The sequence below is a fragment of the Falco cherrug genome, chromosome 1 (genome assembly GCF_023634085.1).
Source record: "Falco cherrug isolate bFalChe1 chromosome 1, bFalChe1.pri, whole genome shotgun sequence".
NCBI classification, from domain to species: domain Eukaryota; kingdom Metazoa; phylum Chordata; class Aves; order Falconiformes; family Falconidae; genus Falco; species Falco cherrug.
Window position 1 is genome coordinate 22,426,046 of NC_073697.1, and position 27,666 is coordinate 22,453,711.

The window sequence follows — 27,666 nt, forward strand, 5'->3', positions numbered from 1 at the left end:
GACTATGATTACTCAAAGTATGTTAGCCTCCCGTTTGTTGAACCCAGGTTTTGTGTTTTGTTTTGGGTTTTTTTTTGGTTTGGTTTTTTGTTTTGTTTTTTTAATGTTGTGACACAGCATGGTTGCATCAGTCTGAAAAATAGACCCTAGAGGGAATGCTTCCATTTCCCATTTTAGTGTGGTGTTTCATGGTTTGGGGTGGCTTTTGTAAAGCGGTGCAGTTCAGCATACTGTGTTGTCACCCACGAGAGAAATTAAGAGATCACTCCCAGTGTACCAGCAGAAGTGAAAGCTTCTGCCAGACTGGCGAGGATGCCAAAATCCCAGCATAGTTTTTAAAAGTTATGATACTGAAAGCATTCCCATAATGAACAGCTAGCACTTATTGTAACATAAAAACATTGGACACAGAGGACTTGTTTACTTACACAATTAATCCCACTGAAGCTAACAAAGGTGCTCACCTTAGGGACACATGTTTGCACACCTAAAGACAAATGCAATTCCTTAAAACAAAAGGCTGTACAACACATTCTGGCGACCTTTCAAGCGCATAATGTTCACTTATCCAGTAATTACTAGGAGGAAATTGATTTTCGTAAAAGAGGGAAGACCAGGTTCCTCCAAGTGCCATGGACCTGCCTCAGAGCAGTGGCAATTTGCAAAGGAGGAGGGCACAGAAGAACAGAAACCTATTTACAAAAGCCGCATTCAACACCAAGGTTTCCCAAGCTAGCTGGAGCATTAGGACGTAGCTCAAAAGCATGAGGCCTCCTCCTACAGGACTAGGTGAATCAGAAAACAAATAATGGGATTATCTAAAATAAAATAAATTTGATAAGAGGTGAAACATAATACTCTGGACAACAGGATCCATTTATTACATTAATGCTACAATACCAGTTTGAAAGTGGTTTAGTAATGGATTTTTCACTTTGGTTTTTTTTTTTTTTTTTAAAGTCTTAGGGTATATAAAAAGCTATGCTTGTGAGAGCTAACCTAGAAAGTCAGTCATCCTTAGAATGTAATGGAAGCTTGATATCTAGATCGCAAGGACAGAAAAGTAAAAAGAGAAAGATAAACCCTCTTTGTAGTTTCATCTTTGAAAATATCATTCCTGGTTTCACCTTTTATTCAGAAGTGGATTAGAGTATTTAAAGAGCCTCTGTAGACATGTTAAAGGGGACTCCCATTGGAGCCATGGTCTAATTAAGCTACTTTATGAATCATTCCACAGTTTGAATAACTAAAAAAAATAATTAAAAATCACTTAATACATTAGAGTTCAAGCTTCTTAATTTTTAATAATCAAGTAAGAACTGCTTAATTTTAAGATTTGTATGCTGTCACTTAGTTTTATAGATGATATTCTTTGCGATAATGACTTTGCCAACAGTTGCTTCAGATTCTTCTTTATTAGAAGCCACCTTCCTCTAGGCATCTTACCAGCCCTACTCTAACTTCTCTGTTTATACTGTCTGTTCTCTTGTGTGAGCTGTTAACCACTAGATCCTCAAAGAATTTATGTGAAGTACTGACTTACTGATTTATCCATCAGGAAAACAATATACTGCAGTGATACAGCCCCTTTACTCAGAAAGCCACCAAGGCTCAGATATGCAACTGGCACATGATGACCAAATGTTGATATTATACAGACATAATTGTTCTCATGGTCCCAAGTGTTGTGATAGAGCAGCAAGAATCAATTACCTCTTTCTTTCCCAAAATAATGCCATAATTTGTTAGATAATTGCTCCTTAAAGTGTAAAAGGAGACTAAAGAAGGATATATATTACTTCCTAATGACCAGGTTACAGACTTTTCCTTTGAGCACATTCTGGTTTCCTCCCTTAGTTCTATTTTTTCCAAAAATAACCTCACAAAGTTCGGACTGGCAGAAAGCAGAAAGGCTTAAGAGACCTCAGCAGAAGACTCACGCAGCAGGGTGGTCCCTCCACGCCAGCAGCATTGCCTAGTCTCTTTGGTTGGCTTCTTCCCTCGCTGGAAGCAGAGCGGAATTGGGCGTTTTCTGCCCATTCCTCAATGCAGCGCATACTCTGCAAGTCAAGGGGGATTCTTTCCATTTTATGGAAATCATAGAGCAGCACAAATCATGGTGGATTGTCCAGAGATCATCAGGAAGGAGCTGATAAGTAGGTCATGTTGGAGAAAAGAAAGTACTACACAGCCTTCTTGTAAGGAGTTCCTCAAGGTGCCATAAAGCAATGCTGTAAAAAATGAGTTACGCATTAAAGTCAGTCACCTCCCCAGCCTGAATTCAGGTTGGGAGTGGGCACTGGAGAGCCGTACCACAGCTGACACACAATGGGATGACAACACTTCTGCTGACTGCAGTACTGAGGAGGAGAGAAACTGTGTGATGATCTCTGTTGAAGGATAACCTTTACAAGTCACACAGGAGAAAAAACATGCTGTAAATGATTATTCATACTTCCACAGAAAGGGGAAACAAGAGTGCTACCAATGCTAGACCAACAAATAACCATGTTTGCAACCATTTGAAATGCAGCGGAGGTAGCAGCCAGCTTTTCCAAGCAAGGCAGTCAGATGAATTGGACCTGCTTTTATGAGAATTTACAAATATAGGTTGACTTGCTTATAAGCAGGGAGGACACCAGAAGAGTATTCCATGAAAACAGACCAAATGAGAAACTGCTCCCATACATTGCTAAAGTGCTATGGGTGCAAACGCAAATCACAAGGGGGCTGAGCGGAACATAAACCTTCTCTGATGCTTCAGTCTCTTCCACTGCATTAAAGTGTGGCCTGGGAAAAAACTCCTCTCTTTCTCAGCTTCAGCCCTACCCCCATTTACTTCCCAGGAGATTTCTGCTGACTTCAGGCCAAAGCTGAACCCTGGAAGGATTCTCTAAAGGAAGTTGTGGGAAAGAGCCCAAAAGGCTTTACAGCGGTACAAAGACGTACTTCTCTCGCACAGCATGAACCCTTGTCTTGGTGTCACAGTGAGCTGATAACTCAGGAAGTGGTAACACAGATCAGGCTGTGGATTAAGCAGAATCACCTCATTTTTTGCTTTGACAGTATCTTGATAACAGTACTTAAAAGACAAGAGTTTATATTTTTATAGTTGAGTAAGCACTTAAGACATGAAATAGTAATGTAATTAGAGATGTGGAGCAGCTTTAATGGTAGATGTTAATGAACGTATGTTGGTTTAACAGATATTTCAACATTAGTTTATATCAACATACTCTCTGAAACTAATACATCCAAAGCCTACAGGAACACAGACACTCTAGGATATTAAAATTACTTTACAAAGGAATAAATGTTTAAGATAAAGGTCAATAGAGAACTGGTATGCACTGATTTGCCTTTATCATTTACAGAAGTGTGTCCAGCCATAAACAGACCATGATAACAGAGGCTGAATAGAGACTGTATAACTGGAGAAAGTTAGCAGTCAGGGAATCTGGTTTGAGATTTTGGGGGGGTGGGTGGGGGGGGTGGGGTGGGGGGTGTTTGCATTTTTAAATTTATTTTGCTTGTAGGACTTTGCATCAATTTTGCTTTTGATGTTGCTTCAAGTCAGTGCTTCATGCTTAAGTGGACTGACTACCGGCAGCATATTCTCCACTGTCATCAGGGAAATTAGAATAATCCATGACAAGGCTGGTACTTTCAGTGGAAGACATGAATACCTTAACTGAGTTGTGATGCATGAAACTCACCTTCAAGTGTATCTATATTTCATCCCTACATTTCTGAGTATATAAAATCTCTAACACATTTTGAGTCGGAGCCAAAATATTCAGATTTTAAAACCTAACAAGTTATTGAAACATCAAAAAAATCAAAGAGGCTTTTCTTAATGAAATATATGTTTGAATACTCTAAAAAAAGCACATTCTGCTATGCCTTTGTTTCTTGCACTTTTGATGTGAGGGTAATTAAGTTCTGCATATCTTGAGGAGCTGCTAGAGAATTAGAGACTAATCTATAACTCTTATAAGTTGTCATAGTTCCTCTGAAATCAATGGATGTTTTGTCAGTTTACACCAGCTGAGGAACTGCTCTGTGTGTTTAATAAAAGTCGTGTTGTTGTTTAATTACAAAGAAGTTCATAAGAATTCTCCACAGCTCAAGGAAAACCTCATCCTTTCAGCAATAGTATTTTTTTTGGATTTTTTTTTTTAAACTTATTGTGAACTTCAGTGTCAAAAGCCATCTTTTGTTCAGTAAAGATTGTAAAGGTGTGTTTAGCCAAAAGAGACTGTTATATGTATTGCAGTCAACTTAATTTTGAAGCATGGCTTCATGCTGCAAGGTAGTTTGAGAGAAGAAGTAGGGAGTACCTATTAAAATGTCATCAGAGCACTGTCATAACAGGTGAGAAAACTGGGGGCACTCAAAGAAAACAAAAGCTCAGCATAACAGCAGAATATCAATCCAAATATTTCAGTGAAAGTTGTCAAATAATCTAGAAGAGTGAACCAGGGAGATACCACGTATTATACATAGTAATTTCTGAAAGTATTTGCTTGCTCTGTGTCATGTTTCTAAGCACAGAACTGCAAGAATTGTGTTCTTCTACCTCAATGTGCTGTGAAGGTAAATACATTAAAAATGCACACACAGTCATTGTGGTGGTAGTATAGTACTTAAAATCGACAACTATGAGCATTAGTCTAAATAGAAGGATGCTGAATTATCAGCAGTTGCCTTTAGTGCAAAGGCAGATGCCCCTTTAAAAAAATAAATCTGATTTAAAGTCTTGTACATTTACACAGTGCTAAGGAAAGAGTCTATGTGAAAGTGCTAGGTTTAGAAAAGTACAACATTTCTATGTCCCAACAAACCCACAGTTATAAAATCAAAAAGTCATGTTTTGGAAAGGCAATACTAGTTTTGGGCAAAGTACCTCTAGGTTTTTTTCTATAACTTTTTAACTACTCAGATAGGAGGACTAGGCAGTTGTGATTGTCTGCCTATATAGGGAGGAAAATAAATCATACAAGTATTAACTAACAGAGGATTTCCACCAGCTAATATAAAATCTGTGCTGCAGGTAAGAAAAACACACATCCTGTGGTAAGGATTTCAGCATAAGTGTGGTACCTCAGTAACATGGTATTTTATTTCCAAAATTTCCCTTCATTTACTGTTTCTCTCCACCCATACTTCATGAATGTTTCTTGCCGTCCTATTTTCTTTTTTGTATACTTTTCCCTAAAGCAGAACATGAGAATATCATCATGATTGTGAGGACATTCTAGGTAACTCAAGTGCATTTGTGTCCAAGCAAGAGTTCAATTCTTGCTACTACCCAAAGGAGAGAGAAGTGAAAATTCAAATTGAACTGTCTTTTTCCCCATGGGTTGGTCTGCTCTTTTTCATTACATAAAGAGAGCTGGAGCAATTCTGCCAACTGATTTCCACACATTTCTAATAAGGGTAGACCCTGGCAAAGTCGCCTGATCCTCCACTTAAAATGAATTGCTAGCAGAACAAACAGTTATCAAGGCAGTGTGATTTAACAGCCATGCTTCTTCATGTTGAATTCATCTAGCGTGGCATGCTCTTAAGCCAAGGATTTAAGTTCAAAGAGTGACTTTAGCATCTGAATTGAAATACACTCTCAACGGTATGCATAACCACTTGGCCTATGGCCCACCCGGGGAACATCTGCAGCAGCAGCTTCAAAGGGGCAGACTGCTGCTCCCACCACATCTGGCAGCAGCCAAGAGCCATCCTGCAGCACACTCACACCCTGCAGCCAAACCCTTTCGCTTGCAGGGATGTCTCCAGTGCTTGAAATACAGCTAGGAGTCAAGAATACAAGTAGAAGGAGAAACAAAACAATCAGACATTTTCCTTTTTGCACCATCAAATTAGTAATAGGGAGTGCTCACATGTTTTGCGGTTTTCCACCAATTGCACCAAGAAGACTTTCTTGTGTTGGGAAGAGACTCTGTCACTTGATTGGGAGGTTTTAGTTTCCAGCCTGACTTAAGTTCTGATGTTCACAAGGGTGCAAGGAGGCACCAGCTCACCACACAGTTGCAGGGGGAAGCCCACACCCAACCTTCACAACAGTCATTGGAAAACAAATCCCCAATCCAGAGCCAGTCACAGGTGTAAGGCATTTTTCAAAGACCTCTAGTGAGTGCTTTGTAATTAGAAATTGCAGGAAATGACTCAGGAATACTCTGAATTTTAACTTTCCCTTAGTTTCTAATTTAGCCAGGAGGAATAAATTAGTCCCCGGTTAAGAATATCTACCATCTTTGAAACTTGGATATTCACAGAGAACAAATAGCTCTTCATGTAGAGGCTCCCAGCTGAAGGATGTAAATGGTAAACTGCATGAAATACCATTAATTTACACTATTTTGGAAACACGAAAGGTTGAGCTGACCCTCCTATGATTCAAATCTGAGTTTACAGCAACATTCATCATCTCAGAATGGGTTTGTTCCAGTCTCCTTGAACAAAACTATTTCCACCTCACATTTGCTGCACAGAATTGGCTGAATTTCAATTCCAAGGTGTATCGTACGAAGAACGGTTTTGGAGTGAAAGGTGTCAAGCTGGCAAAAATTGAAAATTAGATTGGTATAAAATCTAATTTTTTTAATATAGAAAGTGTTTAGTTTTTCCTCTGTAATGCAATTTAAAGTCAAATAACAATCTTGTTTCTTGGCTATGGAGGTAGGTTTCATTTCTAGCTGGACAAGCTAAAGGATTTTAATAAGAAATTATGCAACAAATAGGTGGAATTTGTGCCACATACAGTAGGAAAAGACTTTGAACCTCTGAGCGCTGCATGTTTGCTGGTACCCACCCAGAGGTGGTGTCAGGGAGACTCTGTAACCAACTCACGGGGTAACCTCTGCTTGATTTTGGTCATGCATTAAAACCCACCTTTTGTTGTACCAGCTGATCTAATCAGTGATCTAACAAGAGTGGGAACCAAGGAGTCTTCTAGGTCTGTGATTTTCTTGAGCCTCCTTTAGTATCTGGGGATGGTGCAGGGGCCTGGGGGCTTGAGCATTCTCCTGCCGGAAAATGACTCTTTCAACTTTTCCTTTTTCCCCCAAGGCTTTCAGTTGCAGACTCCAGGTGTAAAATCAGAAGCTGAAAGTGGCATTTTCCTCCAGCATTTCGGACGGGCGGGCAGGAGGGGAGGTGGTCCAACTGCACAATGACAGATTATGCAAATCCTCCCAGAGCATCTAATCAATCACAATGGTGAGAGAGGAATGCAGCTCATCTCCGAATTAGCCTCCCTCGTTGCCGCGTCCTCATCCTCGCGTGAAGCATCCCCCCTCGGCTGGAATGACATCAGAGCAGCTCCGAGTCCTTGAAAGTCAGGGGGTTGATTAGTCGGAGGAATCGGCCGCCACTGCCAATCACAACCCTGCAAAGCCGCCTCGATACTCTTGTAGATATGAGGGAGAGGGAGGCTGACTACAGCAAACAGGAGGCACAGCGACAGCACTAGCAGTTGTAAAGGGAGCAGCTGGTATTTGGGTGATTAAATAGTTCTCGCAAGCCTTTTCTGCTGTAGCCTGGTTGCTCCCCGGTGTAATCCCCCATGTCCAAGAAGGAAGCTGCATTTTTAACGGTGTGCTGAACAGAGGTTTGAATCATTCCAGCTGGCTGCTTGTTTTGAAAAGGACAGTCTGTGTATAAATGAGATGTGACTGTGCCGGTAGAGTTCACTTACTGGGGCTGGAGCAAGAGGAACCTTCCTGGGATGACACTCGGACAGCTGCTATCAATTGAAAACTCTCCCTAGTTTACCTGGAGCCATGTGAAGAGATTTGAATAGCAGATGTCTCTTTCCTGCACGCTAGGAAGAGAAAGTCTTCTCTAGGTAAGCTATTGTTCAGCTTCTGCACATATTGCTACATTAACCTATACAACTGGGTATAGATCCATATGACGGTATAGACAGTGCCTGTACTTTGAGACAAGAAAACAGTTCCCAAGCAGGTTATAAATATCCACAGTGTGTAAAATGCTTTGCCTAGAGCCTAATTATGTATAGTAAGTACTTCAGAAAGCTGCCTAGAGCCTGGCATTCAAAGGATTATTTGAAAGTTTGAGATAGTCTTTGTCATGTTTGCATGCAAGTGCCCTTGATGTAAAGGGATGTGCGTCCTCAGAGGGAAAACAGTTGTGTAGCTAAATATATGAAAGACCATAGAAGTTACAGCATGGCAAGTTATATGAGGGAAGAAAGAGGATAAGGTTGTGATTCTTCTTTAGTTTGCTCCATATACTTGGCTGTATTTGCTACCATCTAGCAAAGTTAAGCAAAATTAGAGTATTAAAATGACAGTGTGAAAGCTTTCCCTGGATATATAGTAAACACACATTATTTAAAGTACGAGTATTTGTACTGTGAGGAAGCCAAGACCTGCAGATCTGCTTGCTTTCGGCAGTTTGATATCTAAACAACATCCATAAGCAACATTGTTTTGGGGGTGGGGGTGTTTTTTGTGTGTGTGTTTTTAAATAACATCATCATTCATAGTGTGAAAGCGAGAATTGTTTCAGAGGTAAACTGAAGAAATCAGTGTTTGCTCTTTAGATGGCTACAGAGCCAGAGCCCAGCAGCAGCCCAGCATTTTCATCTTAGAGCTGACACACCGGCTCCAAGTCATTGCTGCTGGGAATAAACACTCAAAGGAGAAATATTTAGAGGTGAATAAGTCTCTTCCTATAAGCACTACACTAATGTAACCACACATACATACAGAAAACCACACTCATTAAGCTCTCTTTTCCCCAGGGAATTTACCATATAGTTGGTTTGGTTGGTGGTTTGTTTTTTTTTTTTTTTAATTTTTTTTTTGGGGGGGTGGTGTTGTTGGGGTTTTTTTTGTTTGTTTTTTTACTAACTTCTCCAGCTCTTAATCACATTGATTGGACCCTCCCTTCCTGTGAATAAATGCTGCAGAATCTGGCCTACCCCAGGTAGCAGGTTATTCTGCCTTTTCTACCTCTGAATCTTATCAGAGCAAAGGAGAAGTAATTTTCTCTCCCATTTCTTCAGTAGTTTTTAATTATGACCCTCCTGCTGTAAGTTGTTCAGCTTGTGGAAGAACAGTAGAATCTCCATGTTGATAAAGTTTAGATAGTTGGCAACGTTGCCAGGTGCTTCCCTGTCTTGCCCCATCGCATCTGTATACTTTGAGCACGCACATTTACCATCAGCCAAGCTGCGCTGTCTGACTTGCGTTCTGAAATGTTGCTCTGAAGAAGGTGGGGGAGGGGGGGACGACGGGATGGTGAGGAGGAAGGAATGCCAAGTTGCATTTAATGAAGGAAATTCTTGGCTTCCAGTTTTCTTCTGAATCTTGTAAATTAAAATAATATGATCTGCTCAATTAGATTCTATGTTCCTAATGGCATTGCTCTGTGCAGAACTTTAAGATTATATATTAGTTTTTGTGCCATTTCCTCAGAACATGGCTTTTTTTTTTTTTATTCATAAATGCCTAATGTCTGAAAGCCTCAGAAATGAAAGCAGGAGTATGTTGATATCTTGTTTACACCACTATTTTCTGTGAGGCTGGAGAAATGCTCCTCTAACTTTCCATTATATTGGGAGTAAATCAAAAGGTTTAGATCTAAGCACACAGCAGGATACTTGAGTGACTGACCACTTGCACACACACACATATATATGCCCTCACATATAATTCTATTGCCATCTAAACACCCTGTTAACTCACACTATAAAGTTCTGGAAGTTCTATTAAAACTTTATGGATGTTTAAATGTTGTGATATCTGCTATATTGCTCTTTGTAATGGCACTAATCAAACTTAGCTGATGTAGCAGCATGCAGGGGATCATGAGCTTCTCTAGAGTTCAGCTATCATTCACTATGAGTGGGAGAAAAATATGCTAAGATATATATATTTTAAGGCTTACAGTACAGGAATTCTCAGAGGTACAATGAGATACTTTAAGGAAAACATGACCACATATTGCAAACCCAGGGCAATATTGATCAAGGAAAATGCTGATGAGTTTGTAGTAGTTTTGACTGAGTTTTCAGTTAAACAAAAAAACGCATTTAACCATATGCCACCAGAAAAAAAAATGTTTCTCATTTTATTTTTCTACAAGCAATAAAGGAAAGAATATAATGATCTCTTAAAAAAAAAAAAAAGATAATTTATGTTCCAAATCTTTCTGATTTAGCCCACAAACAATTTTGATGTGACTGCCTGTATGACCATAGAGCTGGCTGAGCTTCAACTGCATGTATACACTGATGTTTGCTTCTATCAAGCGTTTGCTCTACAAAGCTTTCATAATGCTTCAGCTTCTTAGGTGCATCCAAAAAACTGTGTTCCATACCTGCAAAACTGGCTTTTCTGAACAAAGCAAACCCTGGGCTAAGAGTAGCAAAGCATTTCAAGCTGGGGCCTGGGTGGCTGAAGGAAAAGATTACTCAGAGTTGTGCAGAAAGCTGCAATTTCGCCAGCCTGTGGAGTCATTTCAGGAACAGGGAACTGAGCTTAAAATGTGCCGAGGGCTCTCCACACTTTCCAAGGTGAGGGAAGCCTGGGTTTGAAATCATTTGCAAGGATTAAGGAGTACCATGTAAAGTAGTAGTTTAGCAGATCGCTTATTCTCAGGCCTAGGGTGCAGTTGAGGACCATTAGAGCAGGTTGAGGGGCTGGACAATGGGAGAAGGAGGGTCTCTGTGATGGAAACTGCTTGGAGCATTAATGTGTCCTGTCTCACATTTTGAGAAAGGCTGGAAAGTGCTCATGTGACAGCAACAAATCCACTTTTCCTATTGAGATGTTAATGCAATGCCCCTCATGAAGCATAAGCCGCTATGCAGAAGAGCGCTAGATAGATGGAAAATAAATTCTGTATTTCTATGTCAACATTTAAATTAGAAAAATTGTTTGAACTATCAAAAAGAAAGAAATCAGGTCTTGAAGAAAATGAAATCTATGCACGTCAATCTAAACCATTTTACAACTACTGTCAGTAATAATTACAATGAAATCACAGATCTTCTAAAATTAACAGTTGCTATAGAAAGCTAGTAGTATTTTATCTAAATAGTAATGCCACCAGAATCACATGGCAACAGCAACACAGTGTAGAAACCATGTCAGTACTTGATAAAGAAAACACATTGGCACCAGAAGTAATTTATTGTGATGAGATGATTTAAACTCAATTCTGAAAGGAGCAGAGAGAAGTATTTAAAACTATTTCCTTCCCTCTGGCTACAGGAAGGGTCACAACTGCTCTCCCCGAGTGCAGGCAAGTGGAGCCAATTAATCCTCCCTCCTCTACTGTAAGGATGGGTTTTGCAGAGCCAGAGCAAACACACTAGTAGAAGCCAGGGCAGGGAGGGCTTCTTTCAGGAAAAACAGAAGCAAAAAGAAAGGGGATCCCTCTTCTTCGTTGGAAGCTGATGAAGTAACGGTACTTAGCTGGCTTTGTTTGGCCAAAGGAAAGCCTGCTGTATTCTCTGGTTTGCTCTTCATGACCTAGTAAAGACTTTGCTCTCTTTGCTTCTTCACGTCACATGGAGGCTACCCACGCAAGCTTCTTTCCTCCCTGAAAACACACTAAGACAAGGTACTCCACAGCACAGCCCCAAAACAGACAGTACAACTCAGACAGCAGTTTAAAATCTGCACACATCCAACTGCTAATGCCTTTGTCCCAGACCATGGTACAGCTAAACTTACAGAGTGCATGCTTTTACACCCAAGGCTGCTGTTGCAGAACTTCTGCTAGGACAATCTTGCAACTTCAGTTAGTTCTTACGTAGCCATGGGATGAGAGGAACATCTGCCATCCTGTCACAGCCCGCAAGAGCACAGAGAAACACACCTACAGCTAATGCTCAGGACCAATGCATCTGCAGCTATAGAGATTTTACTAATGGTTGGGCTTTAATCTCCCATATGTATATATCATTATCAGACACACAGCAGACAGAATAATGTGAACGGGCTCTTTCCTGAGCAGAACTGTGCATGAAACATATCCTCCTGAAGGACTATCCACAACTACTTATTTCAACCCGCATTCTGCCAGACTTCCACTGAAAGGATTGCATTTAGCTTTTAGTGTATAAATAAGTGTTCTGATAAATAATTAATAGTAGCTGCTGGCCATAAAAGAGGCAACTGTTTGGAAAGTTAAAACAGTCTGTCATGAAATATGCACCCACCTCTATGTTCTAGTTTCAGGGGATGTTTTATCCAACATTCTTTCCTTTTGCATGGGACCATACTTTGCAAGGAGAGGGGCAGGGCTCGAGTTCCAGAGCCTCGGTGTATTCTTTGAATTTATTCTCTCTCACAGAGGTATTTATCACCCCCTAAACCACCAGAGGGGAGGGCAGGTGGTCAGTGATTCAGACAGAAATTTTTGGAAATGAGAGTAAAAGTACAGTAGCATCTAGGCTTCTGGGTAAGATACCCGAGTTACACTTACTAGTCACCTTTCATTTTAAAGTTCCCATAGTTTTGTTTAGGGTTTTTTTGGTTGTTGTTTGTTTGTTTTTTAATTTAAACAAAGCAGAGCCATCTGCCTTGATGCTTGTGCCAGGCTACCTACACTCTATCTACCTAAACAGCTGGTATAATGGACTAGGGCATTTTTATTCATTACTAGTCAGTAGACTGTATTTGTTGTGACATTTTAAATGGTTTCACTGTTCTACTGACATACGACTGCACTGTTAAGGGTGGAACCACGTTTGCACACATGGCGTGCAGTCTCCTCCTGCACAGGGCACTCTACAAGCCAGTAAGTCTGTTAGCAGATGAGGGTCCAGGTTTGTTTTGAACTGGTAGAGCAACCATTCCTCCTCCTTGAGATCTCTCTCATTAGTGACTGGAAAGCAGTGATTTTGGAACATCATCTTCTAACACAACATCAGCCAAGACTTGCTTCCCCATACCTTTCTATTTCTAAATTATCTGCAGCAGTGCATGTTACTCGAATTTGTACCTGAGAAATCACAATTAAAGATCAAGAGACCTCTGCGGTATGTACTGCCCGCATGACAAGCGAAGCAAGCAGTGCATGCCTCAAAACACTTGATGCTCTCAGAGCCCCATAAGACTAAGTCTTCATCAGCTTTGGAGCAAGCTTACGTGCCCACAAGAATCACCAGCAGTCATTCTGCCTATTCAGATTTTTAACTGAAGTACCTCTGAAAAGATGTTATCTTCCATAGAAAATACTTATGTTTGGGCAGAAAATTAAAAATCTGCATATATACTAAGCCAGAACTTTATGGATTACAGTGTATCATTGTGTCAACTAATGAGACAACATTTTGTTCGTTTGTAAGCTCCTTCCATAAACCACAAAGCCAGGCTAGATTTCCTCTTCCAAGATGCATCCTGGAGATGCACATTGGAAAACACAGTTTAATTGTACACGCAGTCCACAGAAGGGGAGAGGAACGTAAAGAAACATAACTAATTCCAGCCTGGTGCAGGGGCAATATGTTCAGAAAGATTTTGACAACTGTTGGGGTTTTTTTTATTATTATTCCACACACACCCCTTTTAAAAATAAGTTAATGCCTCAGTAGTTCAGTAAACTGATTTTTCATGAAAACAACAGGTTAATCAAAGCCTTGCTATTCTATCACACAACTCTAATGGTATTAGTTCTAGTTCCAGTCTCTGAGCTTAGCGTGACTCAACAAAAAAAATAAAAATCCCTTGAATTCCCAAGTAGGACCCCTATCCTACTAGTGACATTTCTAAATTGAACTTTATCTAGACAAAACAAAGAATAGATCTTTTGAAAGAACACATTTGTTTATATTCTGAACCAAAAGAAAAACAGTATCTATAGGTCACAGATGACACACCAGAAATCTCAAAAGAGATCTTTCTCTTGACTGACAAAGTGGCTTCTCTCAGAGAAACCCTATAAAATAGTGGCAGAAATAAACACAAAGAAATTTAACCAGGGTATGAAGAATAAGATGACAAAGGAAGCAAACACTGCAAATACATTTGACTGCACATAAAAGTATGAATTTTGCACTGGCTTTCTTAAATGCACTGTTTGTGTTTAGATCTTAGAACATTTTACAGCTAATACCTGTGTAAAGGTAGAAAAGGATATTATTCCTACAACACAGACAGGAAAACTGAAGTACTGAAAAAAAAAAAAATGTGTCTGTGGCTTCCAGAGGACAATAAATTATGTTGGTGACAGAAAGAGACAGAAATCGAAGTTTGAGCTCCCTACCTTATCCTCTCACCACTCGGTATTTTTCCTCTTGATAGGCAAACAATACACATGCAACCATTTCAGGATAAAAAGAGGTTGAATTTTTATTACTATCTTTCATAAAACTTCCTTGGACTATTGTGTCTGCAATACTTAAATGCATTAAAGTGAAATAGAGTCTGTTGGGTATTGTAGTATTTTCAGTACATGATGAGGTTTCTCTGTCTAAATTAGTTTTCCTGAGAACGGTAATATGTGCAGCCATAACTGTTTCCCGCAAAAATCTAACATTCCCAGTTTTAAAGAACTGGTAATAAGACCCAGAATTTTCTGAAGAACTGCTGGAACCTAGTCTAGGTCTAAGCCTCTAACTTAAGCAATTTAAATATATATAAAAAACAGACAGGAGAGATATTATAACTTTAACTTTCTGCCCCCAAACCATCATGTAATAAAGCAGTGATAAATGCAAGTATTTTATGAGCAAGGTGGAAGTGACTGAATTTTCTGCTTTAGAACAATGCTGTAAGTCCAAGATGTGCACACACACACACAGAGGCATGTGGAGGGTCACCCTGGCTTCATCCTCTCTGCTTGCCCTACTTTGCTTGAAAGCCATTACCACTATTTGCTGGTTAAGACCTGCCAGGTTGCCACCAGCACTGATGGCTTAGGTGATACTCTAGTCCACACCCCTGCTCTAATCAGAGGTTGCTGGGACCGAACTCACCCACTACATATTCTACTAATTTTTCTACCAAATCCTTCTCAATGATAACCAAAGCCTTCAGCCAACAACGATGAAGATGAGGAGAGAGGACTCCAGTAGAATTTACTTAAAGAATAAATATAGGGTAGCTTTTCTAATGAGTCAACGTACCCAGAGCCTGAAAACGTTCTCTGGCTGGTTGCAATCTGGCTTGAGTAAACTCAGAATAAACCTCTGTTTAAATTGCATGTGGTAAACACGCTGCTCTAAGGATTTACGTACAAAAAGTCTTTGTTATCTGGGTTTAAATAGACTTCCTTTGCAGTAGTAATAGATCATTACTATGTGACAGCAGTAGTCTCTCTGAAATAAGTTAGTAGCCTCCTTTTAATTCCTAGCACAGATGTGACCACATCAGACTTTCTCACAGCTAGTCCCTGTGACAGGATACAGACACCACAAAACACGTTATTCAGTGAAATATATTGTCATTGATTTAAAGATGGAGATATTTTAATTTTGTTGTATGGTGGCAAACATTTTTAAGACACATGAAAGCGATAGAAAAAACATAAAGTGCGGGAAACCATCAAGTACTACCAAAAAAAAAAATATTAAAAAGTGTATAAGACCAAAGAGTTTATCTTTTAATAAGCTATTCCGGAGCCTGGAATATTCCAAGGCCTCTTCATTAAAAAGAGAGTTTTTAAACTTTTTTTTGTGCAAGAAGCCTTCAAAAAGTAAAGTTTCAATAGCTATCCAGCAAATCTGTAATCCTTGGTATGTTCTCAAAATAGATACAGAAAATCTGCAGTTATTTAGATGCTAATAGAACTATAAAAAGATTTTTAAAATTTTTTTATGCCTCAGCTTTTATATATGATCAGACAAGATGTACAGAGTTTGACTATTGCATTGATTGACTTTAAGCAATTCTAGTTAGGCAGCCATTATATTGCACAAATGTTGTCTCTCAACTGAATTCACAACACAAATCATTCTGTTGAAACTGGATAGCTAATTGACAGCCTTATAAAAGTAGAAAACAGTAACAGAATAGATGGACTGTAATAAAACATCTGATACGGCATCTCACAAAAGTTTTATTTGAAAAGTTAAATGAATTCAAATTGGCTTCCATTGAAGCATTAAACTATGAATTGAAAAGTGATGAAGAGCCATTAACCAAGCAAGATCAGAAGATTTGTTGCGTCAAGTCATGAGGAATGTTTTGCAGGCTGCCTCAGGAAAACATGTGAAGCCTGCTTTTATTCATTGGCTTCATTCAAAAGGACTGAGGCAATCATAGGGTGTTCATTACACCTGCACTCTCCATTAATCCCACTGGGAAAGCAAAGCAACTCCAAGGACTCAATCCTGTAGGTCACACACAACTTTGTACCGTGGCAATCTCTGCTGTATTTTCAGCCACAACTTTCTTCCATGACATTTTGGCTCTGTCATCATGGCTTGAGCAGTAAGCTGCTGACATTGAGATCATCTCTCAAAACTTTCATTTCATCCTTGGTAGTTCAGTTTTCTACAGATCATACGAGGTTAGCAAAGACACCTATCCACTGAAGGACATTATGCAAGAGCAAATGGCTGTTGCTTCCAGCTCAGGCACGGGTCTCCTTGAAAAAAAGTGAGGCCTGTACCCAAGGATAATGCTATTTAACTTTTGTGATTTTTTTTATGAGTTACTGGTGAAAAGCGATAGATCTTATTACCATCACTCAGGCAAGATGGACATATTTATTGGAAACAGCACTGAGAAAATACTTCTTTTATTATTATTTTAAGTCTGGCCATATAGCTGAGTAAGGTGTTTTGCCTGATGACAGCAAAATATTATGTTTATTTTGATAGATTGGTATAGTTAGATATCGCTTCACAACATTTTTGCCACATATAGAGCCACACAAAAGGTGAATGTGGTCGTTAACACCTAGCTGTTGTGATGGTGACTAGAGCCACTCTGTCAAGAAAAAAAGAAATATATGAACAGGTTCTCTTTCATGCCTGGTCCTCCTAAGACTGTACTTTGATTATTACTGATTTCTAGGAGCTTCCCCACCTGACACTCAAGAAAAATCAGCAGTCAGTGATTTCTGAGGAAATATTACGGCTATGTATGTTCAAAAATGCTGGCATGTTAGAGACTGGTAAGTTGTGACATTTGGGGGAAATGTCACTGAAACATCACAGATGGGATATTTATGTGCATTGCTGGGTGGTCCAAACAACTGTGGGACTGTTAGAAGTTAATGGGTCAGAAGAAAGAAGTGTAGAGGCTGAACATCAGGCAACATTCACCAGAAGTGTGGTCTGGTTAAAACTTAGAATAAATTTCTACTAGGAGTTAAGCAACATGATGTGTTACACATGGGCTGGAGAATCAAAGGAGGCAACAATTCTGTGAGAGAGGATTTACAGAAATCCTTATAATCTCATTAGTTCACATTTGTGAAAGTATCCCACTGATTCATGTAGAATATCTGCATGGGGAGTATCATTAACAGAGGTTACGGTTACCTGTCTAAAAGCATCAGTAAGGAAAAAAACACTTGGCAAGTCAGCAACTTCAGATCATGTATGGATTAATGAGAACAAAATACCCCTGCTTACATGCTGTTACGACAGTACATCTATCATATGTGTTCAAGAAAGTGGGTCTTGTCATAAGTCAGTGGTGGCTATCTGCATACCTTTGGAAGTATTAAAGGAATAGAAATAATTATTACAAGGCTTTCTTTAGTCACAATTTCCCTACTCAGTAGGGAAAAGATTAGTAAAACACTGAAAAGGAAGAAAACCACTCTTTTAGTATGCTCCAAATCATACTTGACAATACTAACCATGATAAAAAACTTTGGTGCTCCCGGAGTGAAACAGTTAGCTTTGCATGAATCTGTCTGGAGTGATTGAATGGTGTTAGTTTGTCAAGAGTGAAGAGTTTACACACTTCCTAAATACCTTTACACCACATTTCCCAACTATCTTATATACACAGTAAGAGGTGCAGGGGGGTGTGCCTACATGTACATGTGTAAAACCCATCTCCAAATATGCCTTTAGCTGCCTTTCTACCAGGGAGTCTTTTTTTCTTCAAAGCTCCAAGTTCTGAAATCATCTGGAAAAGTTTAAAGCCAAAGAAAGATACAAGTCAAAAGGGTCAAATAGCTTGCCTCCAAGTATTGTTTGATGCCTAAGATCGTGCCAGCTTTCATTGAGTGCAGAAGCTGAGGTATTTCGTACACTTTGCTTTATATTCATTATCGAGTTCAATCTCTGGCATCATTTAGCTTTCTGGAATCACACAAGATTATTTGTGCACTATAGACCAATAAAATTGCTGAAAATACTGGAAATTTGGTGTTTTACCTTACAGATGATTATGCATTGAAAACAAAAGAGTTGAAAGTGCTGAGCAGCCTCTCCACTCAGAGGTTGTAAGAGGGAGTTAGAACAATGTTAGAAGACCTGCAACAGTTTTTATCAGCTGAAAAGCTGTCCTTATCCTAGGTAAAAGGGTTTTCTAAAACTTTGTGGTAAACTATGAACAGGGGGCATCAACCACCCTCATTAGCAAAGCCCCATTTATAAACAGAAAACACATTGCAACTTTATTAAGCTGGAGAAAGAAAAAAAGTTACTTTCAAGAAGTATCCCTGTTTCATGAGCTCAGTAAAGAAGTCTCTTGGAAACTTTTCTGAGGGAAAAAAAAAAAAGAAGCGGTTTTTCTCTGCAGTGAATAGAAACCCTGAACTTTTGCTAATGGTCAATGGGAGTCATTTTTCACTCAAACCAGTTTGCTTGTTTCTGTATTGAATGAGCAGTCATATGTAAGGAGTAGCAAGTAGGTATCATGGATCATTGGGCTGCTAATAAATGGCAGGAGTCATACAAGCTTAGAAAGGAAGGAAAAGAGGAAAGAGTTTACAATAATTTTTTAGCCTAAAGGGAAGTTTTATATATAGAAAATAAAAGACATTCTGACTTCTGATTTATGCTGGAATAAGATGAGAGGAAACCTCTGGCCTGCCTCCAGATGAATTATTGGTAGAGTGTTCCACACAGCCTTGCGCTCTGGTGCGGGCAGGAGACTAGAAATTACCATATTGCAGCGATACAAGTGTCCTGCTCCTCTGCTCAGTGCTATCACAGGCAGCACACTCGTAACCTGCTGCAGGCGTGAAGTCTATTAGCTCAGTCTGTAGGACAGATCAACACAACTGTTTGCTTGACATCAGTACCTCTGCTTCCCACAAGTAGGGCTAGATCAGAGATCCTTTGCCTACCTATGAAGAGAGGTAAGGAAAGGAGAAGAGCTTACAACAGTCCTGCGGGGTGGTGCTGGCCCTGCCCTTTTGTCAGGCTGCCAGCCCACACACCAAGTACACACTGCTGGCCTGCTCTCACAACCAAACTGCTCGCTTATCACCTGTTTCTCCTGATGGATGATGGAAGGTAGCAGCTCTCACTCTTCATGGAGTCTTACTGTTTACCCAGGCAATAACTTCATTATTTCAGCCATCTCTCATTAGCAATTGATAGCTACCTTTGCAATACGTAGCTGCCTTCTGCAATGTCTATTCCCCCCTGATGAGTCGCACCTTATTTGGTCAAGATGCTTGTTAAATCACTAAGCCACTGAGAAGGCCCACACATAGGAACTGAACCATAAGAGAATCAGCTTTAATTCCTAATGCAATGTTAACACATGGTATTAATAAGAGGCTGTTTCTCTTCACTGTTGTGCTATCAGTTTTAAATAGTTGAGCCCTAATCTCCCAATCAATCATCTTCAAAATCAGTATGCTTTAATCATCAATCAAATGCATTTTTATGGGGAAGCAGGAAGTATTATTTAGCAAGCAGGCAGCAATTTTTAAACCTCCATTTTCCTTTAGCTGCCTGAATCAAAGAAAAATTACGGTTCCTGCAGAGAGCTATGGCATCCCAACAGTTATATTGCAAAGTTCTTCTCTTTCTGGGGAAAGGCCCCATATCTAGAAAGTCAGTTGAACACAAGATTGAAGACCTACTGAGGGACCAACCATGGATGAATGTAGCCTTGATTCCTCCATCAGATGTACCCAGCTTTGGGCTTTACGAGTCAATAAATGCTCATCAGTGACCATAGGAACACAGGACCTTAAACACTGGTTTCTCAAATGAAACTACATTAGGAACACTAATTATGAAATATGGCCTATTTTCATGTTTTTCAAATTAATATAGCACAGAAATACTCCAAAGATATTTGAATTTCTGAGTGAATATAAAGCTGTTGAACTTTAAGGGGAAGAGTTTCAAAGGCACAAATGGCACTTAACTTCCAATTATGCCTTGCAAAATGTCCCACTAATGGCTAATATAGCTGATTTATTTTCATAAACTTTAATTACTTCACACTTTTTTTTTAACTGAACAGTATAATCAGTTCAACAGAGCAGTTCAAACACAATGTGCAAACTAAAGAGATCTGCTCCAATGCCAAATTTCCATGTGCAACTTCAAATTCCTTGTCAATTCTAGTATTTAGACATCTAGATAAGCATGAATACTTGCACTTGTTAGTACATCTGCATACAGCAGGTGTACTAGTTTACATTAAATCTGATTACTAATATTTTAACTGGAAGATATTTTACCAATTTGTATCAAATGATTTGGGATGAAGACCATATTTTTGCTTTGGCTAATATAAAGTCGGGGGCTTGTCATATTTTAGTAATACAAGCCATAGCAGCAGCAGAGAGCTGGCTCACAAAGAGTGTTTTTTTGACAGCTTGCAATACCAGTGCTTGGGAGATCCATCAGGACAGAGCAGCGGGGAAAAAATGTGCAAATTTAGATCTCCATGCACGCTACTCCCTTGTGCTACAGGTATAAGCTATTTGATAAGTATGCAGTGTGATTCAATGGCAGATTTCTTAGAGCAGAAGTCCCGTTTTCTATTTATTTTTAAATATAAGAGTCTTAATTAAGGTGCTTTATCTGCCCTGAGGATTTCTGAGACCATTCTGGAAGGAGCCTGCCTGCCTGCAGGGCTGTCTGCTCTGCGAGTCGAGGTGAGCAGGTGCTGTCTGCTAAAAAGCAAGAAAATATTGCCCTCTAGTGCTGAAAGCAAGCAGAGGATGCAGAGTCAAGAGGGGGTTTTAATTGTTGTTTCCAAGCTACCTGCCTAGCTCATGTTAACAAAACTAAGGCTTGTTGCAATTAGCTGTTTTGTGGGCAGATTACCCACCCAGCGAGGCTACCGTTCCCACAGAGAGCAATGCTCCTGATCCGATAAACCCCCAGTCGGGCTGAGTGACTCATCAACATCACCGAAACTGGAACACGCCTCACAGAGGATGCTTCACTTCATCCAGTTTTATCTTTTGATAAAATCTTAATTGGAGATTTAATAAGCAGCGAGATCCCAGCAAGCAGACAGAACTGCGAAACAAGGGAAGCACCAAAGGGGGACAACTACTCTTACAGTTATCAGGATGATTTTATTTCCTAGTGAGAATGGTGATGTCTTTTTTTATTTCTTCTCTCCTACATAAGACATTACTAAACAGGAATAAGAAAAAATGTTCTGTGTTTAATTCTGTCCATGGATAAGCCACCCCCTTTGCTCGCCCTTTGGCCAGTGCTGTGTGACACAGCGAGGTCATCAATGGCCCATGCTACAGGGGTACTAATCCCCTAGCAAGCTTCCAACTGAGAAGGGCAAAGCAGATAAAAACCTGAACCTGGCAAAGTCACAAGCAGCCTCCGCAACAACTCCCGCTCTCTAACCTGCAGGAGCAGCAAGAAGCCTCTCATGAGCAAGTAGACCTATTAATTCACAATTACTTCAACATTCTGTTCATTTCTTGATAAGCTCCCAAAAGGAGTACTCCAGTACTGGAAGAGTGATATACAAGGCATTTAAAGCCAAATTAAAATGTTTCACTTGTATTTTTAAGATCCTGAACTGACACAATCAAGGAATTCCTAGAGCTATACCAGACTCATAAAATATACTGCTAGACAAATTTCTTCAATACCTGTCTTACAAGCATTTTCCAGTTTTAGGTGTAAAGCTTGGGATGAATGAATACTCTTCAGAATGAAACTCACAAGTGTAATCCAAGTTAATGAAGGAGGACACATCAGCTGGCAAGTATCTGCCTGGAAAGAGTGTTTCTTCCTTGCAGTTCAAAAATCATCCCTTGTTTACAGTCTCACATTGTTCCAAGAGGTAAACAATATAAATAATTCAGAAAGATGTTAATTCCTATTTAAATCCATAGAGCAGCATGGGCTGTTCATTTAGTTAGTTTTAATTGCCTCCAAGTCATATGGCTTATTGTTACCAATGGTAATTTCTCATGAATTTAGGTTGAGCTACCAGGCTGAAGGGTAATGATGGATTAAGTTGAACATGAGTTAGGCTTCAGAGCTGGCCAGGCAGTCAGGTTTAAGCACCTCTTACTTCAGTCATACAGCACAGCAGGGACAGTCCAAAGCCCCTGTCATTTAACTGGAGTTGTCATGGCTCAGGGCACATACCTATGTGCCCACCCAACGCTCAACTCCCTTGTGGCACATACCACTTCCCTTCAATCCCTGACGGAGGCGGAGGCACACACAGCTGCACCCTGCGGTTCTAACAGCCTATTCATTCACTTGGAAAATCCGTGCAAAATCTTTATGATTCTAGACAGTCCTTGAATAGACTGTAAAACACTGATCACTCCAGGTACAGAATGGAAACTGGAGAGAAACCCATACAAATCTTTCCTTACAGTCCTCTTGTGTCTCTCACTTCAGCTTCATTAGTTTCACAGTCCAACACTGATTTTTTTTTTGCCCCTTTCAAAATATTTATGTAGTTTGAGTTTGATATGGAACGTGGTCCAAAATTTAACAAACATTTACTTTGTCCTAATTTGGTCCTGCAATCTTTAGTCATTCACATTTGCAATAGCAATGAACCATTTTAGTTAAGAAATGCCCATAAACAAAGAGATGCATGTCCTCAAAAAGTTATGTTTAGACTATTTTTATAACCTAAGAATATGGGAGAGCTGTCTAATGCAGCTTATCTCAACACATTAAGAAAGCAAGTGACACTGAGTGGTCCTTGAACCGTTCATAAACTTCCCTCTTAACTCAGATTACCAGTATCAGTCACTGCCTTTATTAATGTGCATTTTTAATTGCTTTACAGATTTTATTTTATTTACTCTCGTTTTGCATCCCCTTGCAGATAATGTTAAGAGTCCCCTTCACTGATTACTGGCAGCTGCTGCATTCAGAGAACACCTCTTTCACTCCAGCTTTCCTGATCCTTTGACTTCCCGCTCTGACAGCTTTATAAACTCCCCGACAGCTTCATAAATGCACTGCAATGGTCACATGAACGTCTTGGAAGCGGAATCAGCACCTCTGCATCTCCTCATTCTGATGGCACTTTAGGAAGAGAGAACCAGAAAAGCGCCAAGTCCAACAGAGGTTGGAAGTCCTGCGAAAGATGAATCTAATTGTAAAGCTCCGCAGAAGTTTCAGAACACTGGTCATTCTCCTGGCAACCTTCTGCTTGGCAAGTATCGTGATTTCTGCCTATTACCTCTACACTGGCTACAAGCAGGAAATGGCCCTTGTGGAAACCACCGGAGAAGCAGAGTGTGAAGACCTCAAAATTCTACCGTACAGGTCTGTGGAGCTCAAAACAGCCAAGCCAATTGATCCATCTAAAACAAATCCCACTGTCCTGCTGTTTGTGGAAAGCCAGTACTCCCAGCTGGGGCAAGACATCATAGCCATCCTTGAATCCAGCAGATTTCAGTACCACATGGTCATTGCACCAGCTAAGGGGGATATTCCACCTCTCACAGATAATGGAAGAGGAAAATACACAATTGTTATATATGAGAATATTTTAAAGTACGTATCCATGGACTCATGGAATAGAGAGCTTCTAGAAAAATACTGTGTGGAATACAGTGTCAGTATAATTGGTTTTCATAAAGCCAACGAGAACAGCTCCCCGAGTACAAAACTGAAAGGACTGCCATTACATCTTTACAATAATGTAGCCCTCAAAGACTGTGTGGTAAACCCCCAGTCTCCCCTGCTGCGCATTACCAAAGCACCAAGGGTTGAGAAGGGTCCACTGCCTGGCGAAGACTGGACAGTTTTCCAGTTTAACCATTCCACCTATCAACCTGTGCTTTTAACCGAACTACAGACCTCCAGACCACCCCCTGTGGCACTGCCAAAGGCTGCTCTGTATGCAACCGTCATCCAAGACTTGGGGCTCCATGATGGAATTCAGAGAGTCCTTTTTGGAAACAACCTGACCTTCTGGTTGCACAAACTGATCTTTATTGATGCCATCTCTTTCCTGTCAGGGAAGAAGCTCACACTGTCCTTGGATAGGTACATTCTGGTTGACATAGATGACATCTTTGTCGGAAAAGAGGGAACGAGGATGAACATCAACGATGTGAAGGTAAGGCAACAACCGGGGAACAGCCTCCCAGATACGTGTATGTGCTAATGGGTATTTAAAAAGAGGCAAAGCTTGAAAAAGCTGGCAAGCTCCATTTCCTAGTAAAGGCTGAAGGTGCACAAGTGAAGCTAGAAGAAACAGAAACCATAACCTGAGATTACCTTAAAAGTCTGTTTACCCACATACATACAAAGATGCATTTTCATGTATGTGTGTATACGCCGACACAGAGATGTCCTCATACAGTAATGCATATAGTGAATGTACTGGCTGCCTCTTGGTTACATAGATTCTACTTAAAGGCTTCTCAGAGCAACTGGGTAACAACAGAAACTTTTTATACCTCACATAACAAAGATCCTTCTTTAACTAAAAGGATCTCTGTTTCTGGAGCAAGTTTGCTGCTGAGATATCTGATTTTTTAGGTAACAACACGTTTTACATTGCATTATTTTTTTCCCTATGTGCATAGAGATATACACATGTATGTGGCATATATATATATGTAAAATACCATTTATAGGCATTTTCTGTATTCTTTCTTTCACTATTTCTGAAGTAGACAGAACAATAGAAGCTGGTTTCCTTTTTAAATCTCACATAACTATCACTGTATTTAAAAAGGGGGGGAGGGAGATAAAAAGAGGAAGAGGAAAAAAAAAAAGCCTGAAAAAGTTGCAGCCATATTTTGACTTAAAAGAATTAGCAGGATAATTTTCATTAGCAGGCAAGCGTTTAAAGTTACCAGTGATAGGATGGAAGCATAGCCTACACTTCAGCAAATGACATAAACCTCTGATGCAGTGAAAAGGCCACAACTATTCTTCAGGGGCTCTCTTAAACTTATTTTCATAGTCTGTTGTAGTATCCAGGGATTATATTAGATTTGTTCAGAGTAATTTTCAAAAATGTATGCAACTTGGAAAGAATAGGCAGAACTCAGTAGCATGACAGTTATTTCCTTGCAGTTTTCCACATGTGGGAATCATCATATTCAGAGATTAATTGAAGTTCGTAAGCATGCAACATCACATTCTCAAGCCTTTATTCTACAGGGTGGGTTTTTTTCCTGTAATACCCCAGTGCTTTCACGAGCAACAAGCAAGCCTTTTCTTTTTAAACTTGGATTCCTATTTTGTTTCTTAATTCTTATTTACACTTCTACAACTTCTATATTCATCTGCCTCCTCAACCAGATCATGAAGAAAGGTGTCAAAATACCCAGAAAAGCAGTAGTCTCATAAACAATTAAAACAATTTTGCTCATCAGAACAGTTTGGGTAATTCTAATAGCCAAACCAAGTGTATGAATGCTCATCAGGGCTGATTTCTAGCATCAAGCAGTCCAAGTGCCTGGTGTCTCGAGATCTGAGCACTGTGCACAAGCTCAGTGATAAAGTGCTCTCTTTCCAGAAATATATGGTAAAATGCTCTGAAAAAGGCTTGTGTACAAGAGGAAATTAACTGAAAAGGCAATTGTGGAACAAGTTTTTCAGCAATAGCTTTCTGTCTGCACATTCTTGAGAGCGTCTTTTTCTGACTTTTTTGCTCCACTAAGGAAGTCTATTATTCAACGTTGCTTTAAGAGCCCCCTATTACTATAAGAAGAGTGTCCACACAAAGTTACTTGGAAATTCAAATCATACCTTTGACCGGAATAATCTCACTAGGCAGAAAACCCCCAAGTTACCGCCTTTATTATTCAGTGATTGACAACATTACTAGCAAACCTTTCCACCTGTGCTTGGCAGAGCAGCCATGGTTCATTACTCATTACAGGAGACATGGCAGAAAACTCCAGATCCAGGGGCTTGGCTAGGAGCTAGATGGCAGAACTGTAGCTGCTAAAAACATTCGGCATCACTTTTATATGCTGCACACATTTACCCAGCTAAAAACAGAGTACTCCATACCGCTGAGTATCTTGAAAATAACAACAGACAGCATCTGCTAGGATTCAGACTTTTTTAAAAATATTTTTTAAAGGTGTGTGCAGCATGTCATCTTTTTATGGATTATGTTTGAGTCAAGGTATGAAGGGAAACTCAGTCTTCTCACATTTCTCCAGTGCTAAATTAGTAGCCCACTTCCATTGCAAAACTACCAATAGTGCCACCCATGGGATAAATCCCCTCTTCACCTCAAACAAGAGATCATGCTGCAGACACCAACCACAGGGAGAAGTCTTTTACAGGCTCAGAACCAACCTTTCCATCAGGTGCTCTTTTGGGGACAATAAAAAGTTTATCTTCCTTTCAGACTATGTTCACACATAAATCTACCCTGCAACTTGACCATCAATTGATATTCTATCCTTAACGTCATGGGTTTAATTTCAAAGCAGTTACCCAGTACAGATTTGTTGCTTAGGGTATTTCACAAACACTTGCTACACAAATCAGTCCGTTCTAATACACTGGACATTCCCAGAATACATTAACATTCAAAAGGGGATGCTTGCTAATGAACATAACGCCGAAATCGGAGTGTACTCTGGTTAGTTTACAGTAAAAGATAATTACAGCCAGTTAGAGAACAATCTCCCAAGTCACTTGGGGAAGAAAGCAATTAAGAACCAGTGGGCCTGTCTTCATCCCTTAAAGCAGAGCAGCTTTTTTACTTGAAAGGCAAAAATAGCAAAGGGAGACAATATTTAAGAGGCTGATATTTAAGTGATGGCAAAGTACCTGCCATGCATTTTGAAGTGGCATCTACAGCCAGCTGCTCAGAGAGGGTTGTGTTTTCATGGCAGGTGAGAGGGTGCTTCTGACACACAGAGGCACGGTGAGATTTAGGGGCAGGTTGTCCTTGTCTGGTAGAGGTATGATAAGGGTGGAAGTGTGAATGGCTCTGATGGCTAGAGGGATTAGCACAGACTCTGTATGTTGTTCAAGAAGAACGTGGCAGAACTTGGACCATCTTCTTTCCTGAACTACATATTACAGGTATATTTAACACCAAAAAAAACCCCCAAAACAACCCTGCCAAAAAAGCAAAAAAAAAACCCCTCAACAAACAATAAAAAGCTCCCAACCAAAAAAACCCCCAACAAACCACAGTCCACATCTATAATGTCATGCACCTCAAAACTCATTTCATGCCACCCCCTGCAATGCAAGTTTAAAACATCAGCATCACCAATATAAAAGAAAGCATGTTATTTACACAGTGCTTTCAAAAACAAAGAGAACCACATAAAGCAGTACTTGTAATGAAA

At 39.9% G+C, this 27,666-nt stretch overlaps 1 protein-coding gene across 4 annotated transcripts in view; it reads left to right on the forward strand.

Moving 5' to 3' along the window:
• The window catches only part of LOC102051855 (bifunctional heparan sulfate N-deacetylase/N-sulfotransferase 4), a 160,981-nt gene that overhangs the window by 46,780 nt on the left and 86,535 nt on the right, over window positions 1-27,666 (forward strand). For 2 of the 4 annotated variants that reach the window (XM_027797547.2, XM_027797548.2), the window contains 2 exons: window positions 7,087-7,864; window positions 23,205-24,449. In XM_027797547.2, coding sequence (XP_027653348.1) covers window positions 23,469-24,449 — 981 coding nt within the window. In that variant the 5' untranslated portion in view covers window positions 7,087-7,864; window positions 23,205-23,468. Of the gene's footprint in view, window positions 1-7,086; window positions 7,865-22,021; window positions 22,194-23,204; window positions 24,450-27,666 lie in introns of all 4 variants that reach the window. The other 2 variants (XM_027797549.2, XM_005433759.3) reach the window with 2 other exon arrangements.